Source organism: Podarcis melisellensis (genome assembly GCF_964234715.1).
Source record: "Podarcis melisellensis genome assembly, chromosome: 1".
In the NCBI taxonomy this organism is placed as follows: domain Eukaryota; kingdom Metazoa; phylum Chordata; class Lepidosauria; order Squamata; family Lacertidae; genus Podarcis; species Podarcis melisellensis.
Window position 1 is genome coordinate 42480653 of NC_138528.1, and position 17913 is coordinate 42498565.

Below are 17913 nucleotides of genomic sequence, written 5' to 3' on the forward strand. Positions count from 1 at the left end.
CGAAGGATTAAAAGAGAAAAGGGGACACTGTGCGCGCGTGGGTGGATCCGTGCAAGGGACCCCGAAATCCTCGAGCCAAACACTGGAGGAGATCCTGAGAGAAGCCACACTCGTACAGGGAATCGTGGCTTTTTCTCGCTACAGCGTTGGGTTTTCGTATTAAACCAACAGACGCTCAGCAGTTCATGGGCAGGGCTTTATAAAAGGGGGGGGGAGAGAGAAACTTTCTAGAGTCAAGCAAGATCAGCAGAAGTTTACATCCATTTCGAAACAAGTGATTCCCCCTCCCCTTCCCCCAGGAGCCATCTGGCAGGCACACTTTAAAAACAAAAAACCACCCATCCCTGTTAGTACATCATATCCTAAATCAACATTTTGCTTTGGGTCCTCCTCGGCTTTGTAAGGCAGGCGTTTCTCATGCCGCACACAAACACACAAAAGTTGCTCTTTTGAAAGCAAGTGCATGGGGCGATCCTGTCTGGTTCAGGCAGAAACCCACACCTATGTTTATGCTTTCTCGCCTCAAAATAAAACAAGAGTATTCCCTAAGGGCTGCCTGGGAGACACCCACTGTTTCCCAAAACAACGCACCAACCGGTTATTTCACTTATTTTTTATTTATTTTTTTACAGGTGAAGAGAAGCGCGGACAGGGGCTGGCATAAAGGTGGCAAGACCTCATTATCATACAGCTGAAGGTTTATCTTCTCCCCCCCCTTCCCCTCCCTTTTTAACAAGCTGAAATAAAAGCCACATGAAAGGCCTTCTCTGTGCTTGGCTTTAATGAGGGACACGCGACCCAACAATAAGCACACATTGCAATCAGGCCAAGGGGTTTATTGGCACACACCAGCCTGCAGCCAGGATACAATCTGAGCCGGCGCACCGCTCCGAGGAGGCGGGCAAGCAGGCAGGCTGGCAGGCTGCAAGGCTCTCCATTCACACCACGGGGGGTGTTGCCCTTGGGACAGGGTTGGTACCCAATGCGTGTTCCTCGATGTCACGGAAACTGAACTCTATACAGTTACGATTCTCCTGTTGATGAAAATGACTGCCTCCACCGGTCCTCACCTGAGAGGTGAGAGCAGCTTCGCCTCGTCCAAGGAGAGTCAGCTGGTGGGGTTTGGGGGCGCAAATGGTAGGGCTTTGGGAGCCGCAGGAGGAGCATGGAAGAATATACCAACTTTAGAGCAAAGCCACTTTTATTCGCCTAACTCTGCCCGGAGTCAGCGCAAGGGTTAATACGTCGTCCTGCCCCCTCTCCCCTCTTACGCGTCGGGGCTGCAGATAGAAATAGCCACAGGGTTAGGGCACACAGGTGCCCCTGTGAATCGAAGTGATTTGCCAAACAGCCCGGGGGAAGATGTTTGGAGGGGTGTGGAAATCCGCAGCAAGGTTGGCCTTTCGATTTCTCAAGAACTGGCGTCAGTTCTGGTTTTTTACCTGCTCTCACCTGGGCAGGTAACACTATATGGCCAAACAAGAGTGCGTAGGATGGGGAATCTGTGCTCCCCGAAGTTGTTGGACCCCATCTCCCCTCACCTATAACCATTGGCCATGCTGGCTGGGTCTAGTAGGTGTTGGAAAACATCTGGAAAGCCACAAGTCCCCTAGCGCTTTGGACTCCATTCTCCTTCCTTTAGGAAGCATGCAGCGCCTCGTCTTTTCGAGCCCGAATGAGAAGGGTACTCTCTTCACAAGGCAAAATCTTTCCCCGGTTGCCTGCCTCCTCCTTCCCCTTTGCGAGGGCTCCGTCTCCGGGGCGAGCGCACTAAATCTCTCAACAGATGCTGGAGCATCTTCATAATCAGCTCGGCTCCTTGGTGGTCAGTGTGGAGCAGCAGCAGGGTATTAATTCTGGATCTGCGGGCTCTCCACCACATTGGGTTCCTTCTTCCAGAAAGATAAGGGGGAGGGATCTCCCGAGCCTGACGGACAGTTTACATAATGAGCTTGCGAGGCCAGGAGGCAACTATATAAACAGCGCGAAGGGAAGCCAGCTTTCCACTCACGGAGCGAGCGCAGGAGCAGCAGCTGAGGTCGGGGAAAGGAACGAGCTGCTGCCGCGCCACGCTCACACGCCCCTCCGCCTCTCTCCTCCGGGCTTGGGAGTTTTATAAACGACGGGATTTAACCCTCCGACCACGCCGATGCTTTAAAAAGCAGCCCCACTGGATTATACCTTCCTCTTCGTCTTGGGGAGTACTTGGAAGGGAAGCCTCTGACCTGCATGCCACGACTTGGGAGAGCCAGGCAGCAGCAGCAGCAACAGCGCATCTTTGGACCACCTGAGGAATACGAGCGAGCCTTGGAAGCTCAGCCCGGGAGGAATTAAGCACATCGTAGCGGGAGTATGGCAGCCTTGCGCCTCGTGGGCTTGACATTGGCTGTCGCGGTGACGCTGCAGGTAATGATGTTGGCACAGCCGTCGGGGGAATATATATATATACATTTATATATGTGTGCATGGGGAGTTTTTCATTTTCTTTCTGGAAAGTGTTGGCCCCAAAGGGAACAAGCTCGGGTGTAAGCTCTGCTGTTGTGTGTGTCTCCCCTTTGCGCAGAAGGTCTCCGGCTCGGGCGTCTTCCAGCTGGAGCTGCGGCACTTTGCCAACGGCCAAGGCGCCCTGGCCAGCGGAGAGTCGTGCGGGTCCGGCTGCAGGACCTTCTTCCGCGTGTGCCTGATGCATTACCAGGCGGTGATCTCGCCGGGCGACTGCACCTTCGGCAGCATCGTCACCCCGGTGCTGGGGATCAACTCCTTCGCCATCCGGGAGACCGAGGGCTTCGGCAGCCCCATCAAGTTGCCTTTCAACTTCACGTGGCCGGTGAGAGCTCACCTTCAACAGCCTTGGGAAAGCGGGGCGGGGGCTGAGCGAGGAAGTCGAAATAATAACAATAAAAAAGCAGAGGCCGCCGTGGTTCAGCTGCAGGCTATATAAACAAACCCTGCGCTCGACGTTTTGTTTCCATAACTTGGTGCCATGTAGAAAGCTGCGCTCCAACTGCGGGCGTTGCAAATGCATGTCGGAATAGAACGGCGAGTTGCTCAAGGCGAGTGAAATGTGCACATTTTGAAGCTGGGGGAAAGTTGCTTTCCACGAAGCTGGGGTGGGAAGGGTCGCCTTGGGGAGGCAGGGAGAGGACACTTCTTCCTCGTGCACCCTGGTCAGAGGCGAGAGACGCCTTTTCCCAGGAGATGAAAGCAGTCCTCCGGAGGAAGCTCCATTTCATCGACTCAGACAAAGTAATGCTATCTGCAATTAGATTAATTGAAATGTATATCTACCGCCAGGTAGAGGTTTTCTGGTTTCAACCGATTGTTTTAAATCTCTGAGGCCGACAGTCCCTTTCCGATCACTTATCACTAGAACTCCCCGCTTGTCTTAGGTTCTGTGCCTTCCTCTCACTCCTCCTTTCCATTCACAGGGAACTTTCTCATTGATCATTGAAGCCTGGCATGCTCCCGAAGGTTACAATCCAGCAGGTGAATATGGCCGTTCCTTTCCTACTCACTAGGGGGCGACAGCTTTTCAAAACTTGCAGCCTTATGCAGAAGCTAGCTTAAAAAAACCAACACAAAATAGCTAAGTCTGCCAGCACAGTTATTAAATAGCTTCCACCTAAGCTACATAAATAAATATTGTTTTTACTTATTGCATGTGAGTTCATAAAATATTTTCGATGCTTGCTTTAATTTGCAAGGCAGAGCTGTTCCCAACATCTTGATGGGTTTTGCTTTGATTTTGTCCCCCTACTTAATCTCCACACAATTGCGTTTCCTCCCGTTTATTTTTGGCGTGGGAAAGAAAGGAGCTCTTTGGTGAGAAAACGGCAAGGCTGCCAAAAAGTCCTGACTGCCTTTTCCTGTATTTTACACCTTTTTCAAATTCCGCCCTTTGGAAAAGGAATAATGGCTTTGGGATGTTTTTCTGACATAGAGGAAAAGGATATTTCAACAGCACAAGAGCTCTTACTTTGAAAGGCTTTCTGTAAAGCTTCTCAGGACCACAGCTAACAATAATGGATACTAAAGGCAAAAGAGAACAGTGTTTTTACACTGGTATCGTGACCCCTGACCCCCTAATTACTGCAGCCCAGTGGCTGAGCCCCAAATGTCTCTCTATACTCCTGGCTTATTAATATTTTAATCAACATTATTTGGCACACTACTTGGGCTGAATAATGCAATTTTCTTCCTCAGTTTAATTTCAGTGGTAACATGTTGCCACAAATGCCTTTTGAGGGCCAGGTTGATTCTCTTTATTTGGCATTATTAGGACTTCTTACCTTCAATCCCGCCCCCTAAAACAAAATCCTTCACTGTTTTTAATTATATTGAGCATGTTGCAATGAGCATTGCTACTTAAAAAAATATGAGGGCACCAGCTGATGAAATCTATTGCACAGAGTCTGGGCTTGTATGTTGGGGCTAGAAGATTGATGCTAGACGCCAACGCTAATTACGGTGACACTGGAGAGGAAGCACAAGCTGGCGTGTAATGTGAGAATGTTTTAATAAGGGCATAGTGTGTGGTAGCACTGTGCATGTTAGCATGGGCCAGAAGGACGCTGTGTGGGAATTCTTCCTTGTTGTGAACAGCCAAGGCACATCAGACGAGAGGAGCAGTTAAGTGCCCAGTGTGCTTTATCATAAGGGATGAACTGTGAGCAGAGTTACCACCTGTATCCAGCAGAGCCTCTGTGCCTGAAACAACTGTATTGCAAGGCAGAACTTCAGCAGGTGTAGCATGTCTCCACAGGGAGAATGCCAGGATGGAAAATATTTTACATGTTGGATTTCTGCTTATTATACAGCCATTAAACGGATGCACTGCCACCCCACCCGCTGGGGGGAAAGTGGCAACTAACCTGTGAGGATGCAGTACCACACTATGGGATGGGTTCTGTAAAACAAGAGTGCAAATAGTCCTTTGGGATGTGAGAGAGGATGCAGAGGTGGCATGCAAAGGTTAAAGTATAACAGATGGACTCAAGCTAGAGGACGGTGTGAGATAGGGTGGTGACTGTCAATGCAAAGCTTTTTATTATATTTTAAAGAGATGTGCTTCTGCATGCAATCCAAAACCTTATCACCTGCCTCTATGCTGTTTATTCCCCCCTTTAAGTGGTGAGTGAGTGGCACTCTGCACGTGCCCAGGGGCATTTCTTCACGCATTACAGATTCCGCAGTTGAGTCTGGCGCAAACCAAAGACCTTGTTGGCACAAGGGCCAGAAAGGGAGACGGGTTTCGAGGAAAGTATCCTGTTTCTCCCTCAAGCCCTAACCTAGCTTGTGTCCTTCCCGCCGCAGCAGGATCCAAGCCCCCTGCCCGGAAGTGGCTCATCAGCCAGATGGCGATCCGGCGCTCGCTGGCCGTGGGCGAGGCGTGGCTGCCGGACCAGCAGAGCCACGAGTGGGCCCGCCTCAACTTCTCCTACCGCGTGGTGTGCAACGAGCACTACTACGGCGACAACTGCTCCCGCCTCTGCAAGGACCGCGACGACCTCTTCGGCCACTACGTCTGCAAAGCCGACGGCACCATGGCCTGCCTGCCCGACTGGACGGGGGACTACTGCACCGACGGTGAGCGAGGCCGCCCTAGACCTCCCGCCCCCCAGTTGGCGCGGAAAACGCGCGGGCGGGCGCGCAAACTGCGCCTCGAGGGCAGGGAAAGGCGCGACAGCTCCCCCTGCCGGTTGCGGGCGCCAACAGCTGGCGGAGGGGAGGCGAAGAAAGCAAAGCAACCCCGATTCCCTCCCTAGGGGGACACTGCGCGTGCGCGAGCCCTTAGAGGACGGCGGAGGGGTTGAAAGGGTCGGGCGAGAGGGCTGAGGGGATTTAGAAAAGGAACCTGCGAGGGTCGAGGCAGAGAGAGGGATGGAGACGGGGTTTTGTTTAAACTCATAGGCGGGACGGAATGCGGATGCGTTGCTGTGTCCTTCCAGTTCCAACTGAGAACCAGAAATGTCTCACTGGCCTCCTAACCTCCTTATGAGCGCCTCATAGTTATAACATGGACAGTTATAATATGAGGAAACGGGCGCCAGCGAAAAGGCTTATCTGGAACGGGCCGAATAAGTTCCTTCTTAAAGCATGAAAATAGTAATTTTTTTACAAAAAACACCCACTGCCATATATCCGAGACTAGTTTCTTCTCTCCATCCCTCGAAGTGTATGCACAGAGTTTACAAATGGTTCTCCTAAATTCAGTCTTCAAATGACCGAGCTGCACTACTGGACACCAGTTATTTGATGCAATTGTTTTTGGAATTAATTAATTAATTAATTCTAATTAATACACACACATGTGATTTGAAAGTTTCTATAAGGCTGCAGCCAGGCATTGGTTTTACTGATTCGCATTACTTACTCTCTGGGACCATTTCTTACATTTAGAAGGCCTTTGGCAATTTCCTAGGCTCCATATATTCCGTTGTGCTACCATTTATGGTGGCTGCAGGTGTGCCCATTTTGATTGCAGACCTCCAACTCTAAGCAAGTCAGTAGAGCAAAAATGCCACTCCATTCATTTGTCTGGGTGAGGTAGTGCATGTGCAATAATGGAAATGAATGGGAACCACAGTTGTCTCCACCCCCATTCCCTTGGTATTAAAGAATCGGGGGAATGTAGCTCCCTCATAAATGGTTCCTTTTCTTATTGCACCTGCTCCTGGGGCCACCACACCATTTTCTGCATCTGTGCTTCACATCATTTCCACTCCCCGCTTTGCAACTACTTTCAGTCAGCCAGCTTTAGATGGTGACTGCATCAAATGTCCCCAGTATCTTAGCTTAATGTTCTAGATAACAAGAATTGTAAAAGGTATTCTCAAGTCTAATTTAAAATTTCAAAACACTTCCAGTTGCCAGAGCAGCAGCTTAGTGAATTTCATACTGGCATTTTAACTATGGATTCAGGTACATCCAAGAAGTTTAGAGGTTTTTTATTGCTATAGTTGTGTGTATATCTCACAGCTATCATCAAAACTGATGGCAGTGCAGCTGTAGGAATTCTAAAAATCCAGCCACTTCTTGTTTTCATTGGTCTTAGGGAACCAAGTCGATATTTGTTGACAAAACAAAACAAAAAAACTCCTGGCCTAAAGGAAATTTCTTTAAGAACGGTGCTGGTGCTACAGGTTTCTTCTAGTTCTCTGCCTTTAAAAAGCAAATCAAATGTTGAATTCACAATAATGCATGTAGATTACACTTGTTTTATACATAAAATTGTACATGTTTCCACTTCACATTGATTTACATAATTTTGAGCATGGCATAGAATCTTTGGAACAGAATTTGAATTTTTGTTTAGTTCAAAATACAACTGTAAGCAATTGTGGGCCATTCGCTCCCTGCCTCGGACAGTCACTGCTTCTCAGGATTGTCAATGAGAAAACATGTTGACCATGTTTGCACATCATAATAAACCAGAGTTAATGGTTTACTGGACTCTTTTGGTGCTCCCTGCCAGCGTGCAAGAGGAAACAAAATATTACCCTAGCTTAGCATTATACCCAACCAGGGATCAGGATTTGTTTTGCTGAAACCATGGTCATTAGTTTGGGGGCATGAAATAAGCCACAATCCCTGATTCAAGCATAATGCTAAGCCAGGGATCATGATGGCTTGTTGCCAGATCAGCAGCCCAGATCAGGGTTTACAGTAAACAGTTAACTAATATTTACTGTGATGTGCAAACTAGGCTGCTGTCTTGAGCTTGTTGGATACAAATACAATAATAAATACTTCGAAATGCATTTTTGAAAGTATTAACTCAAACTTTTTTCCTCCCAATGAAACAGCTATCTGTCTAGAAGGGTGTTCAGAGAAAAATGGATTTTGCAGAAAGCCAAGAGAGTGCATGTAAGTAGTTTGCTGGGTTAGATCTCAATGTGATTAACAGTATGAGTCCCACTTCTCTTCCTTCTCCCTTTACTCATTTCAGTGGTCATCACTGATAAAAATCCCCTTTGACTTCAAGTAAGCTCAAAGTATTGTAATAAGTTAATTCAGACATTTCAATTGTTTCTTTTCAGCTGTCGTAGTGGTTGGAAAGGCCGTTACTGTAATGAATGTATCCCTCATGTGGGTTGTCGCCATGGGACCTGTACAAAACCAGGAAAGTGCATATGCGATGAAGGCTGGGGAGGCCTTTTTTGTGATCAAGGTTAGTTGATGTAGTTATAACAAAAATGCATTAATTTTAATGTGAGTGGTTTTTTCTTGCTGATAAATTTCTTATGGAGAAATTTAACATTTTAGGTTGCTGCAAGAAGTCTAACTAATAGACTTTGAATCTGATTGTCTTGGATGATTGTGGCCAAATGTCAACATTTCTCTTAAATTCTTCTCTTTCTGTAAAAGTGGTATATGTTTACAGGAACATTCAAAAGTATTCGCACATATTTTTCTTTTAAGTATATATACTGCTCTTGTCCCTTATAAAAACTGTATATTTTGTGATCTATCATATACAGTACTTAACTGAGGCAGTTTTCTAAACATATGGTATCACAAGCAAACAGAATCTGGCTCTTCCTTATTTTTACTCATGGGAATATTCTTATATGACAAATGCAGAATTTAAAATAAATGGAAATTGGGGGAAATCTCCAGATTCTGTTTCAAGGGACAGGCTTGACCATGCATCTGACATGTTTGCATGATCTCTGATGTAATCTCAGTTGAATAACTATGGTTCTCCAAAGTCATATCTGCACTTTAAACTGGGGTTACAAGTTCTTTTGCTACAATGGAATCCTTATAGGGAATGTAAAGGTAAAGGTACCCCTGCCCGTACGGGCCAGTTGACAGACTCTAGGGTTGTGCGCTCATCTCACTCTATAGGCCGGGAGCCAGTGCTGTCCGCAGACACTTCCAGGTCACGTGGCCAGCGTGACAAGCTGCATCTGGTGAGCCAGCGCAGCACACGGAACGCCGTTTACCTTCCCGCTGGTAAGCGGTCCCTATTTATCTACTTGCACCCGGAGGTGCTTTCCAACTGCTAGGTTGGCAGGCACTGGGACTGAACGACGGGAGCGCACCCCACCGTGGGGATTTGAACCGCCGACCATGCGATCGGCAAGTCCTAGGCGCTGAGGTTTTACCCACAGCGCCACCCGCATCCCGAATAGGGAATATGCAGACATGCAATTATTAAATTTATTAACCACATAGATGGTCAATATATTTCAAGGTAGTTATACCACCTATGTATGATTGAACATCCTAAGAAACATTTCTGAACCTTGTAGAAGAAACTTTGTCTAGAGAAAGCTTACCTAATGAGAATGTTGGAAGTGTATAAACTTAACTAGGATCTTTTTCAACTTGATAAATGCACATTTAAATCCCTTTATTGCTAATAGCTTTAGGCACCTACAAAGACAAGTATTGGCTCCAACGCAGTACACTTATCAGCCCACCCAGATTCAAAGCAAAATCATTCTTATAGCCCTAAGGATGCATATATACAGTAGTTATTGCAGGATAAAAGGGTATTTTAATTGGCCTAGCAGGTGAAATGCTGATTGATCATCTATCATTAAGTAAAGTATGCCATCTTATCTTGGTTATATTCATGATACTAAAAGCTCATAGTAGGCTCCTAAGTCCATTTCCTCCCATGTCGTTTTGATATACCAGGTTATGAACAAAAGTGAGGGCTACCACTTTGTTTTTTGTCTTATTGCATATGGAAAGGTTTTAAACATTACTCATTGTGGCAATGAGAACTACATTGTGGGGAAAGCACTGAGCTTATGCACCCCCCAGGATAAGTTTATTTTAGGCATTCCTAAAAGTCCTCCTGGCTGGGGATACAAATTTCCATTGATTCTATTGAACAATAAATTGAAGGTGTTTTGGTCAATGTCTCTGTTCTGCTACTTCTAATGCCTCATCTTTTTTGTTCTTTGTTAAAATGTAACTATCTCATTGTCATGTTTCTGTCCTTGCAGATCTGAACTACTGCACCCATCACAGACCCTGCAAGAATGGGGCCACCTGCATGAACACTGGCCAGGGAAGTTATACATGTTCCTGCAAAGAGGGTTTTACTGGTGTTGACTGTGAACGGAATATCAGCGAATGTGACAGTAACCCCTGCAAGAATGGAGGCAGTTGCACAGTAAGAACTAATTATATGTTGGGAATTTATTTGTGAAAAGAGAAAAAGCAGCTTTTCCATATTTATTTCTTGTCCTTCCTCTGATGACTTTGGGGTAGTATGCATGAATGTTAACAATACTCCTGTTTGACCAGTAAAGAGGAGGGACTGATTGACTGGTTACAGGTCTGGGGAAGGAGGGTGTACATTGTTAAAATACAGTGCAAACAATAAAAGCAACACATTACAGCAGAAATAAAACAAGAAAACCAACCACAGGCAGATCTTTAAAATTTAAATCAAAAATATCAAAACTATTAAAAGTCCCTAAAAAGCCTGGGAGAATTTTAAAATAGCCTTTGCCTGACACTGAAGGGAATACAGAATATGCTCCAAGTGAGCCTCCCTAGGGAGAACATTCCAGAACCAGGATGCTGTTCCTGTGAAGGCCCTTCCTCCTAGCAGCCTCTTGCTATTTTGAGGGCCTCTGATGATGATTTCAAGGTAGATAGTTGGTGGATACCATCTTGGAGACTCTTCCTGGCCCCTGGGGAAGGAGAAGTTAGCAGGCACTGCAGCATCGGCAAAAAAAGGACGGGGGTAGCGCTGGTGCAGATATGGTGGCACCCCCAGCTATGGCACAGAGGGACCCTGAAGCTCACATAGGGCTTGCACACATACAAAAGCAAAAATATTACTGATCCCCCTGCATAGTCCTGGCCTTCAGTACTATATAAAACACATCTATCTGTTTCACGTACCTTTGAGCTACACAGTTATACTGCAAGTAGTATTTTCAGTCAGTCTTACTTCACTTTGGTAGTATCTGAGTATGTACAGTCCATAGCAGGTTAATAAGTCTTATTCCCTCAGTGCTCTTTTTAGTAACCATCAATAGTTGAGAAGTACATTGTTGGTATGAACTTGTCTCGTCGTAGTGGTATCACTTAATTTATAGTGTGCATTTACTTTTTCATCTGCAAGACCCTTTAGTTGTGTTTTAGCCCTGCTTGGTCCCCCAGTTACTACTTACCTGGAGACCCAATCTGACTCCATTTTAATTTAATTTGTTTTGGGTGCATCTGCTTTCACATCTCTGAAAGTTTATGTCCCTTTGAAATATGGACAGGAAATGTAACTGAAGGCAACTAGTTTGAAGGAGCTAAATTTTATACATTCCTTATTCCCCCCCCCCCACAGGATTTAGGGAAATACTACAAATGCACATGTCCCCCAGGATACGATGGTGTTAACTGTGAGCACAGTGCCTTGACTTGTGTCGATTCTCCATGTTTTAATGGTGGCACCTGCCTCGAAAGAGAAGGAGGAACCAGCTATGCTTGTATTTGTCCTATGGGCTTTACAGGATCCAACTGCGAAAAGAAAGAAGACAGGTGTACCAACAACCCCTGTTCCAATGGTAAGTCCTTTCACCAGAGGAGTTTCATCTTTGGGGACAGACAATAACGAAACTTTAATCTGATTCTGTGTTCCTCCCTTGATCTGTCAGTTTTCTTTTCCTATTATAAGGTATACTTTGTACGGTATATTTTCTACTTACTTGTGAGGTTTATATTGCATGTTACGTGGATTTACATATTTTTTCCTCCACATTTTTTAAAAAAGGATCTTTCCCCCCAGCTCAAAATAACTCTTCCCAAGTTGCTCTTTAATTCACAGGGTGGAGGAGTAGCTTGCAATGTTGTTTATTTATATACATGACCATTTTGTAAGACTATAGTATAGGGGTTCCCAAATAGGTCTGTAGACCACTAGTGGTCCACAAATGTTATTCAGGTGGAACAGTGTGTCTGTAAAAATAGAATTCAAAAGAATACAGCATCTAGCGTAGTGCATTCTAATTGCTACAACTGACAGAAAAATCCATAAGTGCCTCCGAGACCCTCTGCAATTTTCATGAGGTCCATCGGTGGATTTTGGAAGCGACTGATGGACCATCTGACACCTATTTTTGGTTTTCTAAATCTTAGTTCTGTACTGTATCTTTTCTTCTTGCTTTTCTGCAATCTTAGCTGTCACTGGACCTTCTTGTCATCTACATTCCCTCATTTCTGCACCTTCTGTGTCTAGAAAAGTCTCCTTGTGCATCAAGTCCATATTTCCCAATTGATATCTTTTCCCACAACATTTCCCACACACATTCTGAGATGCCTGCTACTTGCTTATGTCCTCCTACTTCATTCTTGATGATTCTGTATCAGGTTATGTCTTCTCCTCAGCTTTGCCCTGTTGGCTGTACTACTACAGGGTGTGTGTTTTAAAAGAGACCCCGTGGAACATGTGTACTCTGTATCCACAGGGCCTCTTTTAAAGGACTCACCCTGTATATTCTAGTGCCTGGGGTAGTCTTGGTCTTTGCTTCTGTGTTCAGTGCAACACACAGCACTCGTTAAATAATAATAAAAAATACATTCCTAATCAACCTTTTTTTTTTTTTTACTATGCTCTTCTCTACAGGTGGGCAATGCTTTGTTTTGGGCCAGCAACACGTGTGTCGCTGTCGTCCTGGTTTCTCCGGTCAGAAATGTGAGATAAACATCAGCAAGTGTTCCAGAAATCCATGCGCCAATGGAGGATCTTGTCATGACCTTGTGACTACACATGATTATACATGTACTTGCTTGCCAGGCTACGCTGGCAAAAACTGTGAAACCAGAACTAGAGATGAGTGTGCCTCTGAGCCCTGCCAGAATGGGGGAACATGCTATGTTGGGCTTTATCCTACTACTTTTGCTTGTCACTGCCCTTCTGGCTTCATGGGCAGCCATTGTGAATTTCCAGTGCGTTCAGTTTCAGAGCCTCCTAAACAGGTTCCTTGGGTGGCCATATCCATGGGAGTCGGGCTAGTGGCTCTTCTCATTTTGTGCTGCATGATAGCTATAGTTATCCGGCAGATGCAGAGACAGCCAGAACAGAATTCAGAAGCCATGAACAACCTGTCTGACTTCCAGAAGGAAAATCTCATCCCAGCCTCTCAACTTAAAAACACCAATAAAAACAAAGACCTTGAAGTAGACTGCGTGCTGGAGAAATCAAACTACAAACTTAAGAATCACACATTGGATTATAACCTGATGAAGGAACTGACGAGTAGAGGGGCTCAGGAGGACAAATATCATAAAAGTGAAAAATGTATAGGAGAGAAATCACCCTTCTGGTTACGCAGGTATGAACACCTTCTAAAGATCTAATTTCTCTGCATTTGTGAACAAGGAAGCCTATGTAGTGCAAAGAACAGGAGTACGGCACAACTCATGTGTTAGATCCTGAAAAGCATGGAAAGTGGATAGCTCTGACATTTTAAATCTCATGCAGAGTACACTTCGCTCACAGCAACAGAGGAGTGTTGACAGTCTATCAAGTTTTGGAAGTATTTTACCTTCCTTAAAACTTAAATGAAATACCGGTAACATTATGGTAAATGCCTTGGCATGACCCATCTTATGGGCAGGTTGCAGTCCACTGATTCAAGGCCAATCCTGTAGCTAGATAGGTGGTAGGACTATGTTGTAACAGATTCCAAGAAACCATTATCTGAGGGCTCGAAAGCAACTATTGTTTGTTCTTAAGTTTATTTTTGGCTTATCACTCATGGTCAGTTGAAAGCAAACAATTCATGGTCTGGGGTTGAATGATGTGATAAGTCATACTATGGCTTGTTTGAGCTACATGGGGCAAGTAGGGAGAAGCCATACAAGGGGTCTACGCAGCAGAGGCACACTCACAATTCAACCATGGTTTAAGGCAAACTGTGTCTTATCATGACATGTGAGGCAGGGCTGCATGCGTTTGTTCCTGTCAAAGTTGTTTACTTCACAAAGACACCTCTACCCAGATGCTTTTTGAACTGCTCACCTAATTTAATTGGTCTTGTGAATGTGAGGAAATGCAGAGAGCCAAAAAGAAAGTGCAGCCAAGTAGTTCCAAATTCTATCTTTTAATGCAGACTTACAGCCTTTACATAAAATATTTAAAATTTTGTGCATCTACCGCACCTAGTAAGTCAAGCTGATTTACTTGGTTCAATAAAACACAATGAATGCTACTTGAAACCAGGCTACTCCCCATATGCAAGTCTCAGCCTGGTCATAGTTATTTGGTCATAGAAGACTGAGGTTGTCATTGGTTGGAAACTGAAATTTTCAATACTTGCTGTCATTCATGGCCTAAGCTACTGTAAAAGATCCTTTCTTCAGTTTTAACACATGAAACGAGAAAATTTTGCTTAGAAATTTTATCATGGTTTTTTGTTTTCAACAGTGAAAAGCCAGAATGTAGAATATCAGCTATATGCTCTCCAAGGGATTCCATGTACCAATCTGTCTTTGTGATAGCAGAGGAGCGAAATGAGTGTGTTATAGCCACAGAGGTATGTATGTTGCCTACATAGATGTTAATTTTTGTTGCCATCCGCTTGTCTCAAGAGACGGCGGAAGAGTGCGCCATTGGGGCTAAAGTCAAACTATTGGAGTGTTACACCGACCACTGTTTTAGTTACTTAAACATTTCTATATTGCCTTTAGCTTCAAAAAGAGCTCTGAAAGCAGTTTATAGCAATAAATATCAATACAAACAAAAATGACATTCAAAACAAAAATTAAACGGAGATAACAACACATATTAAAAGAGGAAAAATGTCTTGACCACCTACCTGACAATAAAGAAGGGGCCAGTGTATTCTTCCTTGGGTGGCAGTTCCACAGTCTGAGTGCCATCACCGAAAAGGCCCTGCCTTGGCTGCAGAACATAGAGCAAAGCCCTGGAAGATGGCCACAACTGACAAGCAGGTTTATGCAGAGAGGGATGATCCTTCAGCTATCCTGCTCCCAAGCTATATTTGTCACCAATAGTCATTAATTTATAGAGCTAAGGTCTCATTTTTTTGTAATAAAAATCTGAAAAGATAGCAATGTAGTTTAAGACTTTCAGGCATCATTTGCATACATCTGGCAAGTAGTGGGTAGTAATGGAACTACCCTATTTCTAGTGTTGCTCCAGATCATTCCTGCAAACAGTACTTAAGAAAATAGAGAAATGAATGGGTTAGTTTCTTCAGGGTTTTTTTGTTTTGTTTTTTTAATGTCTGAATCCCAGAGTAAAGACATTGGCTTAAGCTCTTACTTCTGAAACCAGAATTCTGCATTCTCTAGCACCCCACACCTCCTGAAAACCTGTTTCAAAAAGGCATGGAATGTGGAGCAAAGGGCTACAACAGAAAGGGGATATTGATAAGATTCATGCCAGTCCCCTTGCCCTCACTTGACAGCATCAGGCCAATTATCCTGCTCCCATCTGGTGGCCCCACTGCTCCACAAAGCTCTGCTGCTACTGCTGGGGAATTTGGATTGCAACTTTAATCTGTATTTTGAATAGCACTGCCTGTTTCTAATTTCTCCCCCTCCTATTTGTTTATAAACAGGTATAAGAATGAAGGTCGCTCTGTTTGCACCTCAGTGTTGGAGATGCCACAAGGTGGACATTCCTGCTAATTGTTTACAATTCACAATTGGATCGGACTTGGATTTTTTTAATTATATGCAATTTGCTGCTCTCAGGAGGAGGAGAGGATGGAAGTGGGTGAACTGGACAGACTGTGAATTTAAAGATGCAATAGACCTTTTGCCCCCCTTGTTCCCTTATTTTGAAGTCTGATAGGAGGAATATAATTGACTACAGGGAGGGGAGAGGCAGTGATGGTGTCTTTTACTAGCCTTTGAAATTACTTTGCTGCCAGTTGCTCGTGGACAGTTGTGTGACTTTCCAAAACTTCAATCTTGGAAGGTGCCCGTTGGTGCAAATGTCACTCTGCCATCACAGAATAAACCAGCAATACTGTGAGAAGAATGAATGAAGAAACATGTTTTTCTATGCATATAATGGATACAGAATAAATGAGCTCACCATTTTTTTCTGGATTTGAAAGTGCCTGAAGCATGTTTAAGAATCTAGAGAGCCCAAATCAAGACATACCTGCCTTTTCCCCCTGCAGTACCCTACAGTATTGACAAGGAGTTACTTACTACCAGTACCTCCTGTTGCTTCTCTATTTTACATCCCTTTCCCCCTTCCACGTGTTCCAAACAATGTAAGGGGAGATGGATAATGAGCTGGCATTTCATCTCCTAGGATGATGCTTTGGTGAACTGAGCAGTGAATTGGGATTTGCTCCTATTTCTGAATGACAGAAACATCCATGGACTTAAACAGCAGAGGAGAATCCTGCCGCTGCTGCCTCCTCAGTATGAGGAAACTTAATCCCAGTGCTCGCTGAAAGCCTTACAAGTGCGTTTAAAATCAATCAGCTGTTTTCATGCCCTTTGCACTACTAGTCACCATGAATAGAAGTGTGTTTCTTCTTCATATGCATTAGGTAGGATTTGGAATTTTGTGTTGGATATCTGAATCTGGTGCCACCAATTGCAAATAACCTCCAAGTCTAAACTTGTGGGTCTTTTACAGCCAGGGAAGTGCTTATGAGCCCTGAAGTTTTATTCCTTGCTGCAGAACAACCACCACTATCTACAGCTCTGCTGGACTAAGAAAGACTAAGCTACAAGGGGGACTTATGGAGGGATATCTGTAGGTGAAATCATAAATTTCTTGGTTTGTCCTGCTTCTTCATTCCTTCACACTGCTACAAGGAAAGGAGTAACCTTACGTTTTTTAGTCCAAAGGAGCAGTTCTGAACTGGAAAACTCAGTGCACACAGACTCTCATACATTTACAGCAATAATAATAGACATTTCAGATAGGAAGTGCTGTGATGTTTGTAGTGATAAACATGTACTGTGGGAAAGGGAATATGGCGGAAGCAGAGAGAGGAAGCAAATTTTCATTCAAGGAAGTTGGGATTGTGCTTTCTGTGGTGGAAGAGCAATGTTCCTGACCTTGTAAATCCCAGCATCGGTTTTGTTCACCTCCAGCCTTGAATTGTGCAAGCAAGATTTTGCTAAGAATGTTCACTACTGACCTTTTGGTCTGACTATTCAAGACCGTTATGAAAATGACCTTCAGAAATCAATAATATGGTTTATACTAGTGTCTGTTTGTAGTTATTTTAAAACATAGTATTTCAATAATTTAAAAAGAAAATCAGAAGCACTGAACTTTCTACATTTTGTAACATTATTTTGTATATAATGTATATTTATAATCAAAAACAGAAGTGTAAATATGTTTATTACTTATCATGTTATGTTTTTATGTGATGACAAAGTTTGAATTTTATTTTTTTTTTTCAAATAATGAAAATACTTTCCTGCTACTGCAAAGTTTGGTGTGGTTTCTCATTTTATGACTTGAGTTTCATGATCTTCTAGTGTTTACAGGAAATCTCTTTGTCATAGAGGCTGAGATCTAACAGTAATATAAATTTGTTGCTTGGCATTACATAACATGTGCAAAGTTCACAAAGTTTCTGGTGAATGAATTCAGTTTATTTTTTAGTTGATAAGCTGTAAATGTAAGAATTCTTACATTTTTAATCTAGAAGTGTAATAAAGCCAAGCTTTTTACATAGTCCTTAGAATAAGGACAAAACCCTGGCCTATATTAGTTCTTACACAACAATAGAAATTACATCTGTTGTTCATTCTGGAAAAGGATTCGGGAATAAACTCACTTCTCAACTTTATACTCTATTAATGAGCGACAAAGTTCCTTTGCTGGCTTCTTACCTTTCTCTATTCTAATAGAGTTCAGGATGTATCAGAGCAGCTGTCTCTTCCAAAATGCTTTAAACAGGATGCAAAGTAAATATGATAAAATGTGAGAGAAAACAG

At 43.9% G+C, this 17913-nt stretch overlaps 1 protein-coding gene across 2 annotated transcripts; it reads left to right on the forward strand.

The window, feature by feature from the left end:
* The first annotated feature begins 865 nt into the window (after positions 1–865).
* DLL4 (delta like canonical Notch ligand 4) lies at positions 866–17396 on the forward strand. 2 transcript variants are annotated; one of them, XM_081886783.1, is made up of 11 exons: positions 866–2406; positions 2564–2827; positions 3429–3486; positions 5314–5586; positions 7806–7866; positions 8040–8170; positions 9963–10132; positions 11312–11531; positions 12590–13298; positions 14393–14501; positions 15552–17396. In XM_081886783.1, exons 1-11 carry the CDS (start codon positions 2353–2355, stop codon positions 15555–15557), a joined length of 2055 nt encoding a protein of 684 aa, XP_081742909.1. In that variant the 5' UTR covers positions 866–2352; the 3' UTR covers positions 15558–17396. The 2 variants fall into 2 exon arrangements, with proteins under 2 accessions (XP_081742909.1, XP_081742910.1); XM_081886784.1 differs by having other exon boundaries at positions 867–2406; positions 5317–5586.
* The last annotated feature ends 517 nt before the right edge of the window (positions 17397–17913 follow it).

Coding starts and splice junctions, on each gene's coding strand:
- DLL4 (XM_081886783.1), top strand. CDS start 2,353: ATGGCAGCCTTGCGCCTCGTGGGCTTGACATTGGCTGTCGCGGTGACG. Junction 2,828..3,428: donor CTTTCAACTTCACGTGGCCG/GTGAGAGCTCAC, acceptor TTCCATTCACAG/GGAACTTTCTCATTGATCAT. Junction 11,532..12,589: donor CAACAACCCCTGTTCCAATG/GTAAGTCCTTTC, acceptor TCTTCTCTACAG/GTGGGCAATGCTTTGTTTTG.